The sequence below is a fragment of the Scardinius erythrophthalmus genome (assembly GCF_964197995.2).
Source record: "Scardinius erythrophthalmus genome assembly, chromosome: 6".
In the NCBI taxonomy this organism is placed as follows: Eukaryota; Metazoa; Chordata; class Actinopteri; order Cypriniformes; family Leuciscidae; genus Scardinius; species Scardinius erythrophthalmus.
In genome coordinates, this window is record NC_138226.1 from 31,304,513 (window position 1) to 31,320,969 (window position 16,457).

Consider the following 16,457-nt stretch of genomic DNA (forward strand, 5'->3'; position numbering starts at 1 on the left):
ATCTTCTTTTGTGTTCAGCAAAAGAAATAAATTCATACAGGTTTGGAACAACTTGACGGTGAGTAAATCATGACAGAATTTTCATTTTGGGTGAACTATCCATTTATTTATCAACCTTATGGCTTCTACAGAAGCATATTTCATCACTTAACACTTGGTAGATGTTTTAAACTTAATATCAGTTTGTCTATTGAGAAAATGAATGGGTTTTTTTACTTTCTGAACCTGTTTGTTACATTCCTCACATTCATTTTACCACCAGATGTCTGTCTCAAACATGAATCTGTGTAATCTGAAACTGATTTTGAACATAAATGAAATGTTCTTCAGTTGAAGTGTCTGTAGTATGGATCAGAGATATATCAGAGAACAGTAGCTATAGATATAAATTTGCAAATTAATAGTCTCGGTAACACTTTACTTGAAGTAAAAAAAATGACATGTCATGAACATGAAGAAGGTTTTATGCAATTGTCATTAAGTGTCATTCGCTCAGTTATTACATTTTGAGATGTCTTTGTCATGACAACTTGACATAAACCAATACATCATAACCTGTCATAAACATGACATAGCAGATGAATTATCAAACTTAAGAAACTACTTAGCTTTATGGGTTAACATTACATTAAACTGTCATGTGGTTGGTTTTGGCATTGGCTGTCATGAGGCCATTATAACTGTCATGAATATATTTCTGACCACTTTTTTTTTTTTTTTTTCCAGTATTCCAGAATTAGTTATAAAATAATTTGACAGTATTAACACTTAATGACATTTTAATGACAAATTCAATTTGTACCACTGGGGAAAAAAAGTGGTCAGAAATATAATGTAATGTTAACCCCAAAAGAGAAGTACTGTAGTTTCTTAAGTTTGATGAATAATCTGCTATGTCATGTTTATGACATATTTATGACAGGTTATGATGTATTGGTTTATATCAAGTTGTCATAACAAAGACATCTCAAGCAATGTCATCTTTGCATTAAAAATGACATAATTGAGCGAATGACACTTAATGACAATTGTCATTAACATGCATAAAACCTCCTTCATATTCATGACATGTGTCATGTCAGTCTTATGCTCACCCCTTCAAGTAAAGTGTTACCATAGTCGGTATATAGCCAGATGAGCATCTCTTCATAAGGACCATCTTCCCTGTGGTAGTGAACACTAGTAGTTCAGTGCTTCCAAAAGTGTGGGCCAAGTCCCCTGGTGGGCTGCAGAGGTATTGCAGGGGGCCTAGGCTAAATCAAAAAATATTAAATTAAGATAATTGAAATATTCTCTGTTTATATACACATACGTGCACAGTTTCTGAGTGTGGTTAATGTATTCAAGCTCAATTGAAATGTATGTTTTTATAACAATGTTGTCAAACACCCAATCGAAATCCTTACCGTAATGCCGTAGCAGTCTTGAAAAATAATAGTTCCATATAATTCCATTGTGTTAATTCAGTGGTGTGTTCATGCACATTCACATTTCATTCAATGTACACATACAAATTCAAGTGAATAAGTCAAACACTCACGACAAAGCAAAGTGTACTGTGTAAGCATTCAGTTTTATTGAAGAAGGAAGATATCAACTGGCAGCATTTTACCACCTCAAAATGTACATCGAAATCGAAACACTTATTTAATCAGGATACAAAAATACACATCTCAGTGACCTCCATATTGTAATAAATAGTTAACCATGCATCTACGATAAAAAGGCACAGAAAACAGTCACTTAGTAGTCATAAAAATTACCTACTACTTACCAAAATCATCCAGATATCAATACAAGTGACTACCGAAACATTATATCCCAATAGTGAAAACACATACACATCAGTTGTTTAACCTTAATAAATATGCAAGTATTGTAAATATACCTATACACGTAGTCTTAAAAATGAAACTGTGCCATTGTAAACACAATGTAAACAAATGAAACTCACATCGCACTTCTCTTAAATGGATATAAATCATGTCAAAGATATGTGACCTTGCTCTACAAGTTCCTCAAAATGAATTTGTTTTTGAGAAAAACCAGGCAGTTTACAGCTTTTTACGTTCGCCATCGTCGATGAGCCGAAGCCCACCGCCGCTTACAGTCCGATGAAAAACACTCACGTGGTGGCTTGAGAACTGAGGTTCATGTGATCATGTGCACATGTATTTAGTGTGGCATGAGAGGAAGACTGCACTTGAGTGTTTTAAGTCTGTTGTGAACAAATGAACTATACAGAGGCACCATAGACAAGGTCGATCTGCTACAGCTGTCAAACAGAGATCGTGTAAGGCCAATTAAACAGGGCGCTTCATAGTGTGAGCAATCAAGTCTTCTCAAATTCATCTTGTGTCTTTGGTAACGATTCTAGCTAGTTGGGGAAATTACCATATTTGAAAAGCATATCACTACATTCATTGGTGTTTCGAATGCGTGGAGATACTTGCAAGTGCGTTTTGATATTATGTCATATAACCACAAACAGAACTGTTGCTTTAAATGCACCATTTGATTGTCGGATATGATCACAGCATGATAGGTTTTTTTTTTGTTTTTTTGTTCCCAATGACTAGATAAAATTTTCTGCACAATTTGGAGAAAAATGTCTGTGGGATGGATTTAAACCTGGTAAATTGTGTTAAACAGAGAGTAATGCACACTTAGTGGTAGTTGAAAGCATTAAATTGGCCAAAATATAGTTTTTTTTAAATAAAAAAAGGAGAGGGGATGTGTAAAACTTGAAAAACTGCTGATGGATTAAACAGCCAACCAATAATGCCAACAGGCAGAAACTGAAACCTCAGTAGGATCTCACTTCTGAGAAAAGACGAGAAGTAAGAGACAATAAGTTTCCAATTAAACCGCAATTTTGATTGCTGAAAAAAGCAGGCTATAGTCTGTAGTCTGCACTGTTGTGCCTTTATTATGGACGCCAGTGGTTCTCAACTGCTCTCAACGGTCACAGTTTATATCAGATGTCTTTAAGTACTATGTACTTACATAAAATTTAAAAAAATGTTGGGTACAATGTGCTTATTGAGTTCATATTGTATTGGTGGGTTAAATGGATAGTTCACCCACAAATTATTTTGTCATAATACTCACTCTCATGTTATTCCAAACCTGTATGAGTTTCTTCCTCTTTGAACACAAAATGAGATACTTTAAAAAATGCTGGTAACCAGAAAGTTGACGGTAGCCATTGACTTCCATTGTATTTTTAATTTCCCTACTATGGAAGTCAATGGCTACCGTCAACTGTTTGATTACCACCATTCTTCAAAATATCTTCTTTTGCGTTCAGCCGAAGAAAGAAACTTATACAGGTTTGGAACAACATAAGGGTGAGTAAATGATGACGGAATTTTCATTTTTAGGTGAACTATCCCTTTAAGGGTTAAAGGAAGGTGCAACGGTGTAATTATACAGAAATGAACTACATCTGTAATTACATGCATTAAATGTAAGCATAATGTAAAATCATGTATGTACACAATAAGTGCTTTGTATCAAAGGATTCATTGAAATGTTAGTACACAGTAGTTAAAGACACTTAATATAAGGTGGGTACCAGGGCCGCCCCTAGCATGGGGCCCTGGTACGGCCCTGATGGGAACCAAATAACTATATAATTGTGTATATTTAGAACAGAAATAGAAATAGGCTTATCAACTGTTAAAAGACTTAATGTTTTCCTTATCTTTAATTTTGTGCGTCCAGCATTACGCGCCCAATCAAACTCTACGGTATTAAGTTCGTCTTTCGTTTGGCAAGAGCTAGACATGTTACGCAGCTGCCAATACGGACAAGGCCAAACAACATTAAATACGGGTTCACTTACAACAAGAATAAACATGGTTTGTGCCGACCACAATGTGTTTTGTGTGGTGAATTATTGGCTGCCGAGAGCATAAAACTCAACTGACATTTAGAAACCAAACACACAAGCTAGAAAAAGCGTAAAAATCACTTCTACTGCATGTGCATTTACAATATTATCTATATTGTATGCGATTTTTGCTCATATTAATGACTTTTAAGAACCTTTTTTTGGTTATGTGTGTACAATAAACTATTCAGCTCTACGTTTGGCGCCATGTTGAATGTAAACCAACAGTTGAGAACCAGTAATGTAATCAATTATTGATTAATGAATGCTGTCTCATTTTTAGCCCTATCATTTGATATAATGACTAAACTCTCACTGAACTCTTCAAATGTGTATTTTTCTTTTTAAAAACATCCTGCTTGGTTTTGCCCAACAGACCAAACCCAGTCCTCCAGGCCTGTGCTCGCTCTCCACATTTGTTTGAATTCTCACTTCAGGTAAATTGTGGGTAGAATTGCATTTCTTGGTAGGGAACACCACATCTTTTTTCCGACACTCTTTCTCTCTGTATATATACAGAATCAACTACTATTTTGATGTTTTCGAACACCCTCTAGAGAAACATTATAATATTATATAAACTAAAATCCACTGTTATGAGTCCCATGTGACTTGAAAGTTTCCATTTAACAGAAAAAAAAAAAATAGAGGCACAACAGTTTTATAGTCGGTGTGAGGGAACATCCAGCCGTCAAGCAAATTATCCTGGAAGCACGGTTAGACAGGATCAGCAATTTGCTAATGGAAGATTTATGAATTTTGGAGAGAACATGGCATGATTTGTCTGACCCTAAGTCCACCCTAATCCAAAACCAAAAAAAAAGGAGTGTGTGAAGTTTATCATTTAGTTTTCCATGGAAAAACCTCACATAATAAAGCTTAATAGAGAAGAAATGGATCAAAATAAAACAATATTGCACCTTCCATAGAGTACAACAGCACTTAACGTGTAAAGGCGATTACTTAACGTCATAATTCACAAAGGTGTTATGGTGCTCTATACACAAATAAATGTGCCATCTGATAATATCATGTAAGCGCTCTATTATACAAAGGCTTTACTCATAACTGAAGTTAACAGTTTAGACTTTTTAAACGTATATACAGTGCATATATATTAACAAACATCTCTTATACCCTGTAGTGCCACCAACCAAATGTAGATGATCCTATAGAACTCGCACTGGGTTCCTGAACTCAGCAAATATCAACTACAGTATGTAATGTTGCAGGTCAACTGCAATAAGTTTCTTATTCAAAACAATAGACGTCCTATTTCAGCTAATGTATAATAATAATACGTTTTAAGCCACAAACAGATGTCGTGTGGACGTTACAGATTTTTTGAAGAATATTTCAATGGGGGTTAAAGTTGTGGAAATTCGGGGGACATTCACTTTGGTACATGATTCACCGCGATGTCGACTTACCTAACGTAAAGTTAGCTACTGTAAAGTTAAAACATTTCTTACCAATAAATATGGCACGTGACGCTGCTTTTGACACAAGGTTTCCATGCAGACAGTTAAATAGAAACAAATCAGCAGTCTACTTGGACCAAAAGGGATGCTTCAGTAGTAACAAATGGCATTATACTAAATCCATATAAAACTTGTTCAAGTGTTAGTTTGTACAATAAAAAACAAGACGCAGATCATGCAGTAAAATAGCTATCCAAATATAGCAAGCATACCATGCATCAGTATGTCACTGTCGAAGGAAACCCCTTTTGACCTTTCTTGGACTGCACCGCATCACTGCGATGATTGCCGTTTGATTGCGATACTCCATCAGTCTTTTCCCCGTCTCCTTAAAATGTAAACAGTGCTGTCAAAAGCAGAATATTGCTGACACATCACATCGCCCTCCTGTTGTTGCCATCTACCGCAAGGCAAAGAGCCAGTGAGCTCCTCTCAGAGAAAACGCTGTTTGGAAGTCCTGTACTGCTACTTGATTTGGATCTTTTAAAGAGGCCAGAGGTCGCGTGCACGATGAGAATTGCATACCTGATTGTGCCGTCGATGCAATAAGTGAGGAATGGCTTTTCTATGGGTCTAAAAGTCTCGGACACAATCCTTGTCGATTTGGCACCAGCACTTGCTTCTAAAACAAACATTCCTAGCTTTTCTACAAGCTATTCCTACATGAATCGACGCCAGCAAAGCGTCTCCCGCGCCGGAGCTCCGCTTCAACTCCTCTTCGCTCGCGAACGGAATGCGTGTTGACGTCTCACAGGTCCACCATCGAACTCTTGGCCAAGTCCTTAGTTCCCTGGAGAATTCTCTTCATATGACCCACCTTCGAGATCCCCAGATCCTAGTGGAATCAGACAAACAGAAGTGAACTCAGAATGAGGCATTCAGACCAGTGGACCAGCTCACACCAGTAGTTCAGCTCACTGAATATTGTACATAGAAGATTGAGGATCAAGGGCAAGAAGATACACACAAATTGTATTTTTCTGATTTTCCACAAACAAAACAATACATTTTTGATACTTACAATCACTCTTGGATTTTTTTGTTTCACTGAATAATTTTTTTATTGCACTATAGATATCATAAACCAACTTAGCTGCAGCTTAACCCAAGTTTAATCCAAGTTCAACTGAGTAGCACACGTTCAAAGAAATTAAATTTGGGGTAAAACTGGGGTAACACTTCACTATTTTACACTGTCCTTGTTACATATCTTACATGTACTTACAGTACTATAGTAATAACAGCAATTTATGCATAATTAGAAGCTACTAACCCTACACTAAACTAAACCCCTACCCTAGTAAGTACATGTTAATTAATATTTCCACTTGTTTGTGTATCTACACTGTAAAAGGGAAACTTTAAAAAAAGTGTAAGCAAATTTGGCTTAAGTTCAAAAGTCAAATATATATACAAATATATGTAAATATTTATATTAATTTGAAACACACACACACACACACACACACACACACACACACACACACACACACACACACACACACACACACACACACACACACACACACACACACACACACACACACACATATATTAAAATAGCATTACAATATTTTATGTTCTATGCAAGAGAATTTTATTGGACAAGGTGTTGTATCTGTATTTTTTATAAATATTATTAGCATATTAACTGTAATAAATTACCAATTTATAAATCAGTACTCACATTTCTTAAAGGGTAAGATTTTCAACCAACCAGCTTAGTTTTACTGCACAAAAGTCAGATGATGTAAAACACATTATTTGGGGCCTTTTGGTGGACTTTTGACAGCTTCAGGGTTTCTGAAAACTGAAAAAATGTGGATTCCTCCACATTTTTGTATCCCTGTTCACAGACGAATCCAGTGCATTATGGGTGTTGAAGTTTCCCTACCTTTTTGATAAATGGAACGTCACAGCCCCTTTTTCACTAGTCACGTAACACCGATCTACTGCAAATTCAGCAAAATTTTAATAAAAGCCCATCTTGCCAGTGGTGAATTGCCCCTTTAAGTAGGAATATTTATATTTCATTCAAACTATGTGATTACACATGGAGTCTTGCATGTGTGTTTTGCAGTATTAGCAATAAATAGCAATCAGTTAACTGATTGTCAATTTAAAATGATTATAAATTCCTTCCTCAAGTGTATACCCAAAGTATAATGAAACCATCTAAGAAGTAGGTTTGAGATAAAACCACAGGAAGGTGACATCTAGTGGAAGGTAGGCTAATCTAAATAAGGCATTACACAGATATATTGTGTATGAGTGTCCATTTATTTCATTTTTTTAGTGTAATATATCAGCATTATATCGGTCATCATCTACTCTGCTCTCTAAGATATTTCAGCACTGACCTTTATATCATCAATATTGATTGTTTGGTTAACCTCGGGTTAAAACAATGCAGCAGATCTAATGACACAGCAAATTCCCCATTATCCCACAATATCAGTGAATTTGAGCTTGACTGGTTTCCAGTTGAAACACTCAGATCTATTTCTGTCTTGATAATGTTTTTTTTTTAATCTATTTGAGGACATCCCTTAAGACAGAATGAGGTTAAACCAGAAAAATGGCAGGGACATTTGAAATGGGAGGACATAACAGAGGAGTAAAAATGGCACAGTCCAAGGTTCACTAGTGCTTGTGATATGTGTGACCAGAAAACCTTACCCATAAACATTCAGCACTACGCAACACCTATGAACCCATTGTGTAATCCGCCAACATTGGGAGGTGTGATTCATGAGGATTTATAATACATTTATTGAATGCATTAGGATATTTATTTCTTCAACAAATGTACATGAAAACATCACTGAGTTTCTGGTGAGGATGTTTATTGTGCTCTATCATTGTGTTAAATTGTATAATATATTAGACCATTCAATTGATAATCCTACACAATTTCATTGTTTAAAATAGCTCCGCTATACAGCTATGACCGAATAAATGCTGTAAATAAGGTCCTGTTTACAGCCCATATTAGCATCAGCCTCAGGAGATCTATTCACAAGTGAACAGCACTAAATACAGGTGTACATGGAGTCTGGTTTGGGATTTGATCACTCAAACTTCATGCAGAGGTAGTCAGAAAAGCCTGTGAATGCGTATTACATGTTCAGTCTACTTGACAACCAAAACAACAAAGTGACATCGCCAACTACTGGCCTGGCATGCATGATACAGTGTTTTTAGTCGCTTTCGCAGATCCATGTGAACAGGGATCATTTTGACAATGTTGTCATCTGTATATGAAACTTTTCAAAAATGCAAACATGCTTTTCCATTTTTAGTACATAGTTGTCATGTAAACTGACTCACCAGTTGAGAACCACTGTAATATGCAGTGATACAAATAACAAGTTCAGAATAAAAATGTCTATAGTGAATAAATCTGCGAAAATCATGTGAAACACCTGAAGTTACTCAACTAAAATAATGCAGATAGTTTGAAACTTCACATTTCTGGCAAAAATGTGCTTACTTTTATGTACTTGTTTTTACTTTATGCCACCTTGTCAACATTAACATTATGATATATTGAGCGATGTTCAAAAGTTTGATGTTTTTTTTTAAGAAATTCAGCAAGAAAAGTGACTGTAAAGACATTTATAATGTTACAAAAGATTTCTATTTCAAATAAATGCTTTTTTTTTTACTTTCTATTGATCAAAGAATCCTAAAAGAAACTGCATCAGGTTTTCCACAAGAATATAAGCTCCTGTGTTGAAAATCAAGTTTTTAATGTTGTTTATCAGTCTATGTGGTGTTTTTAATATGCTTAAAGACAAACCATGTGCAAATTCATAAGCCACATCATTGCTGCTGAGTATTTTCTCCTTAAAACTGCAGTGAACCAAAGACAGTCTCAAAAACACCGCTTGAAATCGCTGGCTTTTCTGACATCACAAACTACCCTGTAACCAATCACATCAACGTGCCGGCGGGCTTTAGCATATCATTAACTATTGGAGTCTCAAGAGAAGCCAGGTTATCCCAGGATATTTTTCTGCTGATATGAACAATCAGGTACATTTAACAATTTAGCGGGTGAATTATGTATATGATGTATATTACGATGTTATGATGAACTATATGCCGTTCTCCACTGACGTTCTGAGCTGTAAAAAGCATTTCTAAGGATGCTGATTGTTAGAAGGCAGATGTCTGACTCTGAGATGGCGAATGGGAACATGGTTTGTGTAACATTAGCAACACATTATTATCTGTTTGATAATGTAGTCAAGTAAAAGGCTAATCATATTAATTACCATTATGTGTCCGTTGTTGTAAAGAGCGATACATAAAATGCATTACCATTCTGATACATCGACTTTGTATACGAGCCTGTATAATTCACTCTTCCACTTCTTCTGAATCAGTTTCTGGTTCCAACATGTATGGCTGAATTAAACCAGTATTTCCACTTGCCATTGTGCAGCGTTTACTACAGTAAAGTTGAGCGAGTGTATCAGGTATTTTGAGCTTGTGTGATTACAATATTATTGCTTCTACTGTATTTTTGATTAAATAAATGCAGCCTTGGTGAACAAAACACACTTATTTCATTAATACATTAATATCTCACCAACCCCAAACTTCTGAACAAAAGTGCAGTCAAGAAATCAAAGATATTCCCCTTACGATCACATCACCCGAGATGGATGTTCATACCAGGTGTAAACAGGGCCTGATTTGCTTGAAGTTGTCACCAAATCACACACACACACACACAAAAAAACATATTCACTGTACTCATGAGCTACACAAACAGAGGCATGACGGTGTGAGGGCATCTTTCGAGCCTATCCGACTTAAAATAACCCTACGTGTGCGTCAAGGTGGCTACTCGTGTAAGTAATTTGAGATCCGAATGACACTTGCACAGAGGAAGCCAAGCAGAGCAGTGCAGCACAAAATAGCAAACAGGGTGACAGGTAAAGATGACAGAAAGAGAGACAGAGAGAGAGAGAGAGAGTCAAAGAGCGAGATGGACAGAGAAAAGAATGTTTTGGGTTGTTCTGAGGGACATGGTGAGGCACAGAAAGGGGTTGTGTGTATACCTTGAGGTCTCTCCTCTCCAGGTGCAGGAGCTCGGAGCCGCGGATGTCGTGGCGGATGAAGGTGTCTTTGTATTCCCCCAAGCTGAGCTGCTCCAGCCAGGCGGCAACCTCATCAGTGCCCCACCTCTGAACTACACAAGTACAGAGCGAGAAGCCCCCTTCAGTGTCCAACCCCCGTTCACTCGCAAGAACACAGGCAAACAGGGTCAGGCCGAGAGGAGGAACAAGTCAAAAAACCACCACAAAGGGAAAAGGGGACCAAAAAAGAAATCAAACAGGAAAGAGAAGACACAGAGAGAAGTGGCGGCGGCAGCTGGCAAAGAGAGGGTTAAACAGGTTCGGTTTGGTCACTGGCACACCCAGAGGCGTTTTTCTGGCATGCAGGTTATCACAGTGGCACGTCCACCATTATCCCATTAACAGCAGACACAGAGACAGGAGAGACAGCAGGAGGAAGAGGGAATGGGAGGCTGAAGCCTGTGCGACCTAACGCTCCTAAAGTCCTGCGCTCAGACCGTCCGCCGGCAGGACCGACATACACTGCACTCTGTCGTCGTGTTCAATCCCCGTAACAGACATGCACGTCAAATCCAGGGCGAAACTACGTTCACTTTAAGAGTGTGACAGAGATTTTGACTCCTTCGCAATGCTTTTTTGGAGAGTATGTACAAAGTATGTACTATTCTCAGATATCAGATTTCAGGGAGGATTAAAGGTGATCTGTGTAATTTGTTTTGATACGAAGGAAGAATGAATCGCTCGAGGATAGTGCCATCAAATCTGCACTGATCAAATTTAGTTGAGAGTTAATATAAATATCAATAAATATAACTTAAAAAATGAAATGAAATGAAAAATGTGAAATGAGCAGGACTTTTGGACAGACGTAATTCTGATGTGTACTTGAATGTAATTAGATGTTGCCATTTTTCTGTAACCACAACTTTGGAAAGGTGGAAAGGAAAGGAGTGTTTTTTAGGGATGCACCGATATGAACATTTTGGCCGATACCGATAACCGATAATTCTTTATATTTGAAAGCCGATTACCGATATATTGGCCGATAAATCTAAATCCAAAATTTTATATAATTTTTGAGAGCCTGATCACAAAAACAAACGTCTCACCATTAAAATCCATGTCCCAAGCACACAATTATAATGTTCTCATTATAATTTTATGCAGCGTATATGACAGCACATATTGCACTTAACTGAACATTCCTTTTTTGAAGGGATTCCAATCATATTTCAAGCAATTAAAAAACATCATGGGGAACAGTGCGTATCTGAAGTGTCTCAGCTGAAGGAAATAATACATAATTTATTGGCTTTAATATATCGGCCTAATTATCGGCCGATAACGAGAACATTAAAAATGATCATATATCGGGCGATACCGGTATGGGGGTCGATATATATATCGTGCATCCCTAATGTTTTTAACGCATCATTATTGTTATGGTTATTAATAATAATAATTCATAATAATGAACAATTCAATGATTATTATTAGCAATACACATGAACAATATTGTTTCAATAACAAGCATAATTTCCAATCAAAACAAAGCAAAAGGTGACACTAACAACAACAAAAACAATGATAATTCACATTTTTGCCTATTTTTGGTGGCTGAGTTTTTTCTCCAACTATAAATATTTTATAAATATTTCAGGTACATTAATCCGCCCCTAAACGCACATAAATAAATACAAATATTTGTTATTATAAATTAATTAATAATAATAAATAATAATACACATTTTTAGAGGTTGAAACAGATTTTTTCTTCACCAACTATAATGAAATCAAGAAATCAAATATGTTTGATAAATTCACCCCTATAGGCACATTCAACCTTAAGGATCTTGGGCACTTAACGTGTCAGTCACACAGTCTCTTTCTGTCTAAATGGGCGGGTCCTGGCCAGAATAAGCTGCCCCGTTAACCAAACTTTATGAAGAAAGCCAAAAGTCGGGCTACACAAGATTGACTTCCTTAGACACTATGGCACTTTCCAAACATTGCTTTGTTTGTTTGAGCGTAAAAAAAGCATCAACTTCTGCCTCAACCAATGACAAGAGTATAGGGCAGGACTCTCAGTTTGGCAGGAGTCTGGGCGGAAGGAGAGTTTGGGACATTTATTCAGAAAACAATCATTATTTGTGCAATACCATTCAGTGCTATTAGTGGCAAAAATTACACACTTCACCTTTAAGCGTTACATGTGTAGCACGTGTGCAATATGTTGTGTTTGGGTTTGGATAAGCGGTTTCTATTGTTCCCCTTCTGTGCGGTACACCTTGGTTTGTGCCTGCTGTTCATGTGTAGACACATGGACTGTTTCTGACTCACAGGACAACACCATGACCAGAGGAGTGCAGGGGTGCTCATGGATGGTTGGGTTGGACTGAGGACCACTGGACATGAACAGAAAGTCCTCTCAGAAGAGGATGTACATGCTGTATGGCGCTCTATATAATCACACAAGCTGTGTGTCTCTGCCTCCATGTGCTTCAGAGATCTGACGTCACTTCCTTTAACAGTTCCCCATATTGTCAGCAATCATGAACAATCTTTTTTTTCCCAAAAATATTTCAGTTTTTGCATCTTTTCCAATGAAATGTAACACTAAAACAGTTGTAAATGACAATGAATGCAAAAAAGCATGAGGTATCCATGATTTTAGTGTCCGTCTCATGTGAGGATATTCAAGTAAATCCGGACACACACACACACACACACACACACACACACGCACACACACTTACCTGACTGAGGACTGGACTTCTTGGGGAGTTTCTCTTTCTTGAACTTTGGCACTATGCGAAACATGCCACTCCGACTGTTTCTTTTTCCGTACTCGAGGGAGGGATCCTGCCTCACACAAAATGACCTGTCAGTCTCATAGTGAAAATGAACTGCAAAACACCCATTCAGTTCATATTTGTTAATATATGTAAGGCTGCGTTTACACTGCAAGTCTACAAATGCACAGATCTGATCTTTTGACCATATCCGATTTTTTTTGTCCTGTCTGTTTACAATCACTGTAGACACGGCTGTATCTGCGTTTTCATTAAAATGATTCTGTTGGTGATCTCTTTACTATGCGACATGGTTAATCCTCAAGGCCTTGAATGGCCGTACTAAAAATAAAAATTCATGTCGGGTGGCCATGATTATATGCCAGCATTGATAGGTTAAAAGCTGTCATGGATATTTGCAGCCTGAATCTGACTGAACGGATATAGACCAGAAACAAATGGAAATTTTAATTTGTTATTTTATCTACAGCTCGTTAGATCTAGAATTCTGAAGTGAAATAAAATAGTGTGGTAAGATCAATTTGAATTCATTCGAATGAATTAACAAGACAGAGATTTGCGAGTTTGCGTGTGTGCGTCTGTATGTAATAGTGAAGCTTGTTAGTTTTATTACAAATCTCACCATTGCTGACAAATATAATGTAGCTTTCAATAACAAAGCTGTTTTAATTAGAGGTTGACAACCAGTTTCTATGCTCCTGAATGTTTCTGTGTTTGTGCAATTTCTTAGCTATACTGTATATAAAGTTTCCACCTCAATTAAAAAAGCTGTGAGTTTTAGTGGAAGCACATACAGACACATCTGCTCATAATCCGACATTAAAAAGCCATCTTTGTTGGGCAAACGTGTCGCCCTCGACTTGTGGTGGCTTGGAATTCCAAGGGGAATCGGATATGGGTGTTTAGACACAAGTCAGATGTCCAGATATCATATATGTATCTGATTTAAAACTAAATGATGACACAATGTTCATTTTTGAAAACTAACCCTGCAGGAAACAGGTTTAGGTAGAGAGCTGACTAATTTGGTTCCTCTTTCTTAGGCACACTATATTTAAGGGATTTATTCTCTCTGTTGCTCTCAGTTACAGCATGCCATTTTGTGCAGGATGTGCTCACCTCCTCGTCGTTGGGCTGTAAGATGTGGTAAAGCCATGGGATCTCAGCCAGCTTGCCCAGTTCAAGCTCGACGCTCTGCAGGGCATTGGACAACAGCTCTTCATGTGGAGGGTCCAGTTGCTACAGAGATAAACTCACAGTCAGTGCTTACATAGATCTCTATCAGAGTCTTCACTGCTCAGCGCTCACAAGACAAGATTACACGTCAATCCACTTCCAGGTTTTGTGCTGGTCTATCTGGTGGACTAGCAAAGTCAAACGCAGCTGTCATTCTGGAGAGGGAAAAATGTTATTGCTTAGCATTTGAAAGTTGCACTTTCATACGAAAGGACTACTTTTAGAGTCAACTATGTTTAATTCTATATAAGCTCAATTAAATAAAATTGTGCTTTGTATCAGATGCGTTTTCTAAAATTCCTTAAACATAGATAGCAATAATATTTGCTCTGCATCACAGTGTGGATTATTCTTTTCTATGGGGACCTGCTTTGCAGCACCTTGAACATTTATTCCTTTGGAAAGGGGAATGAGACTGAGCCTTATATTACATTTCAAACATTCAATCCAGATCATGTTCACCGTGAACTCACCAATGGCACTCGTCCTACTAGCAGAGACTCAGTCTCATTGTGCAGAGCCTTCACGGTGCTCGCCACCTCAATGGCAGTGTTTCTTGTCAGGCTCTGAGGAGAACAGACGGGACGACGAATCAGACATGATGAATATACCCATGAATACGAGACTTGAATAAACTATGAGGAGCACAAAAGTTGGGTTCCTAATGTAAAAATACCATTTACCAAAATACTATTTTAATAATAATAATACATAAAGATTTTCATACAAAACTACCATGAGCTCTGAGATCGGTAAGCAATTTTATGTGCTTAAAAAAAGTGTATAATAGCGTAAATCTACAAACACTAGTAGAGAAACACCAAAGAGCCACCAATCAGAGAATTGTGTCTTATGTTCAAAGATGCATTTATTTGATCAAAAATACAGTAAAAATACTCCAGTCTTCAATGTCACATAATCATTCTAATATGCAGTTTTGATTCTCAAGAAACATTTCTTATTACTATCAATGTTAAAACTTAATATTGCTTAATATTCTTTGATTCACTTTAATTAATAGTTCAAAAGAACACAATTTATTTGAAATAGAAATCTTTTGTAACATTATAAATGTCTGTACTGTCACTTTTGATCAATTTAATGCATCCTTGCTGAATAAAAGTATTAATTTCATATATTTATATATAAAAAAAATCTTACTGACCCTAAACTTTTGAACGCAAGTGTATATTGCATGCCTAAAATGAATGACTATATATATTTATATTATAACTTGATTTTGATTTTCAGTTAAGTAATCCAACAATGCTTCAAGCGAAGAGCATAAAAGAATTGAGAACAAACCTTTTTCCCTTTGTCCTGTACATTTTGTCCGATCTTTCAATAGTTTTACTTCAAATCAACGTTTGATTCGCATTGGAGATGGCTGATTTTATTCATGGGTTATAGTTCCATATTGATTTTTTTTTTGCTTAAAATTAAAGACTATTATCACAAAACAATGTACCTATGAACTCTTTCACACCAAACACAAAATATAATACTATAGTGAGCTGTTGTTGTTTTATATGGAGGGAAAGTATTTTTGATCAGTAATCAGTGGTGTGAACAGTTCTTTAGTCTTCAGTTCTTTGCTCACCTCGGGGAACTTGGGGTGTGTTTTGTTGATGGCGTGTGAAGAGGCGTTGACGGCGTGGGCCAGCTCCTGCTCGAGGAGTTGGAAGTTTTTGGCAGCCTCACAGATCCTGGTGATGAGATCCTCAGCGGCTCGAGCGCACATCTGGATGAGCGCGGCCTCGTCCTCGGTGGCCAGATCCACAGAATGCTGAGGATACAGGTGAGGCCTCAGCGGAGGCTTGTCGTATTTCAGTTTATCCTCCCAAGACTTCAATGTGTTTTCAAATGCCTTCATTGAAAACAAATGCAGAAGTCATTTAAAGGACGGTGAGTTTTAACATCCAATGTTTAAGAAAGGATACAC

At 37.1% G+C, this 16,457-nt stretch overlaps 1 protein-coding gene across 10 annotated transcripts in view; it reads right to left on the minus strand.

Annotated features, from left to right (window-relative positions):
* Window positions 1-1,560: 1,560 nt before the first annotated feature.
* Window positions 1,561-16,457, minus strand: part of dgkh (diacylglycerol kinase, eta) — a 103,634-nt gene continuing 88,737 nt past the window's right edge. For 9 of the 10 annotated variants that reach the window (XM_081368944.1, XM_081368947.1, XM_081368946.1 and 6 more), the window contains 6 exons: window positions 16,116-16,382; window positions 14,989-15,081; window positions 14,399-14,518; window positions 13,223-13,328; window positions 10,449-10,579; window positions 1,561-6,211 (listed from right to left, as the gene is read on the minus strand). In XM_081368944.1, the coding sequence (XP_081225070.1) occupies window positions 6,125-6,211; window positions 10,449-10,579; window positions 13,223-13,328; window positions 14,399-14,518; window positions 14,989-15,081; window positions 16,116-16,382 (804 nt within the window). In that variant the 3' untranslated portion in view covers window positions 1,561-6,124. The remainder of the gene's footprint in view (window positions 6,212-10,448; window positions 10,580-13,222; window positions 13,329-14,398; window positions 14,519-14,988; window positions 15,082-16,115; window positions 16,383-16,457) is intronic. The other variant, XM_081368948.1, reaches the window with a different exon arrangement.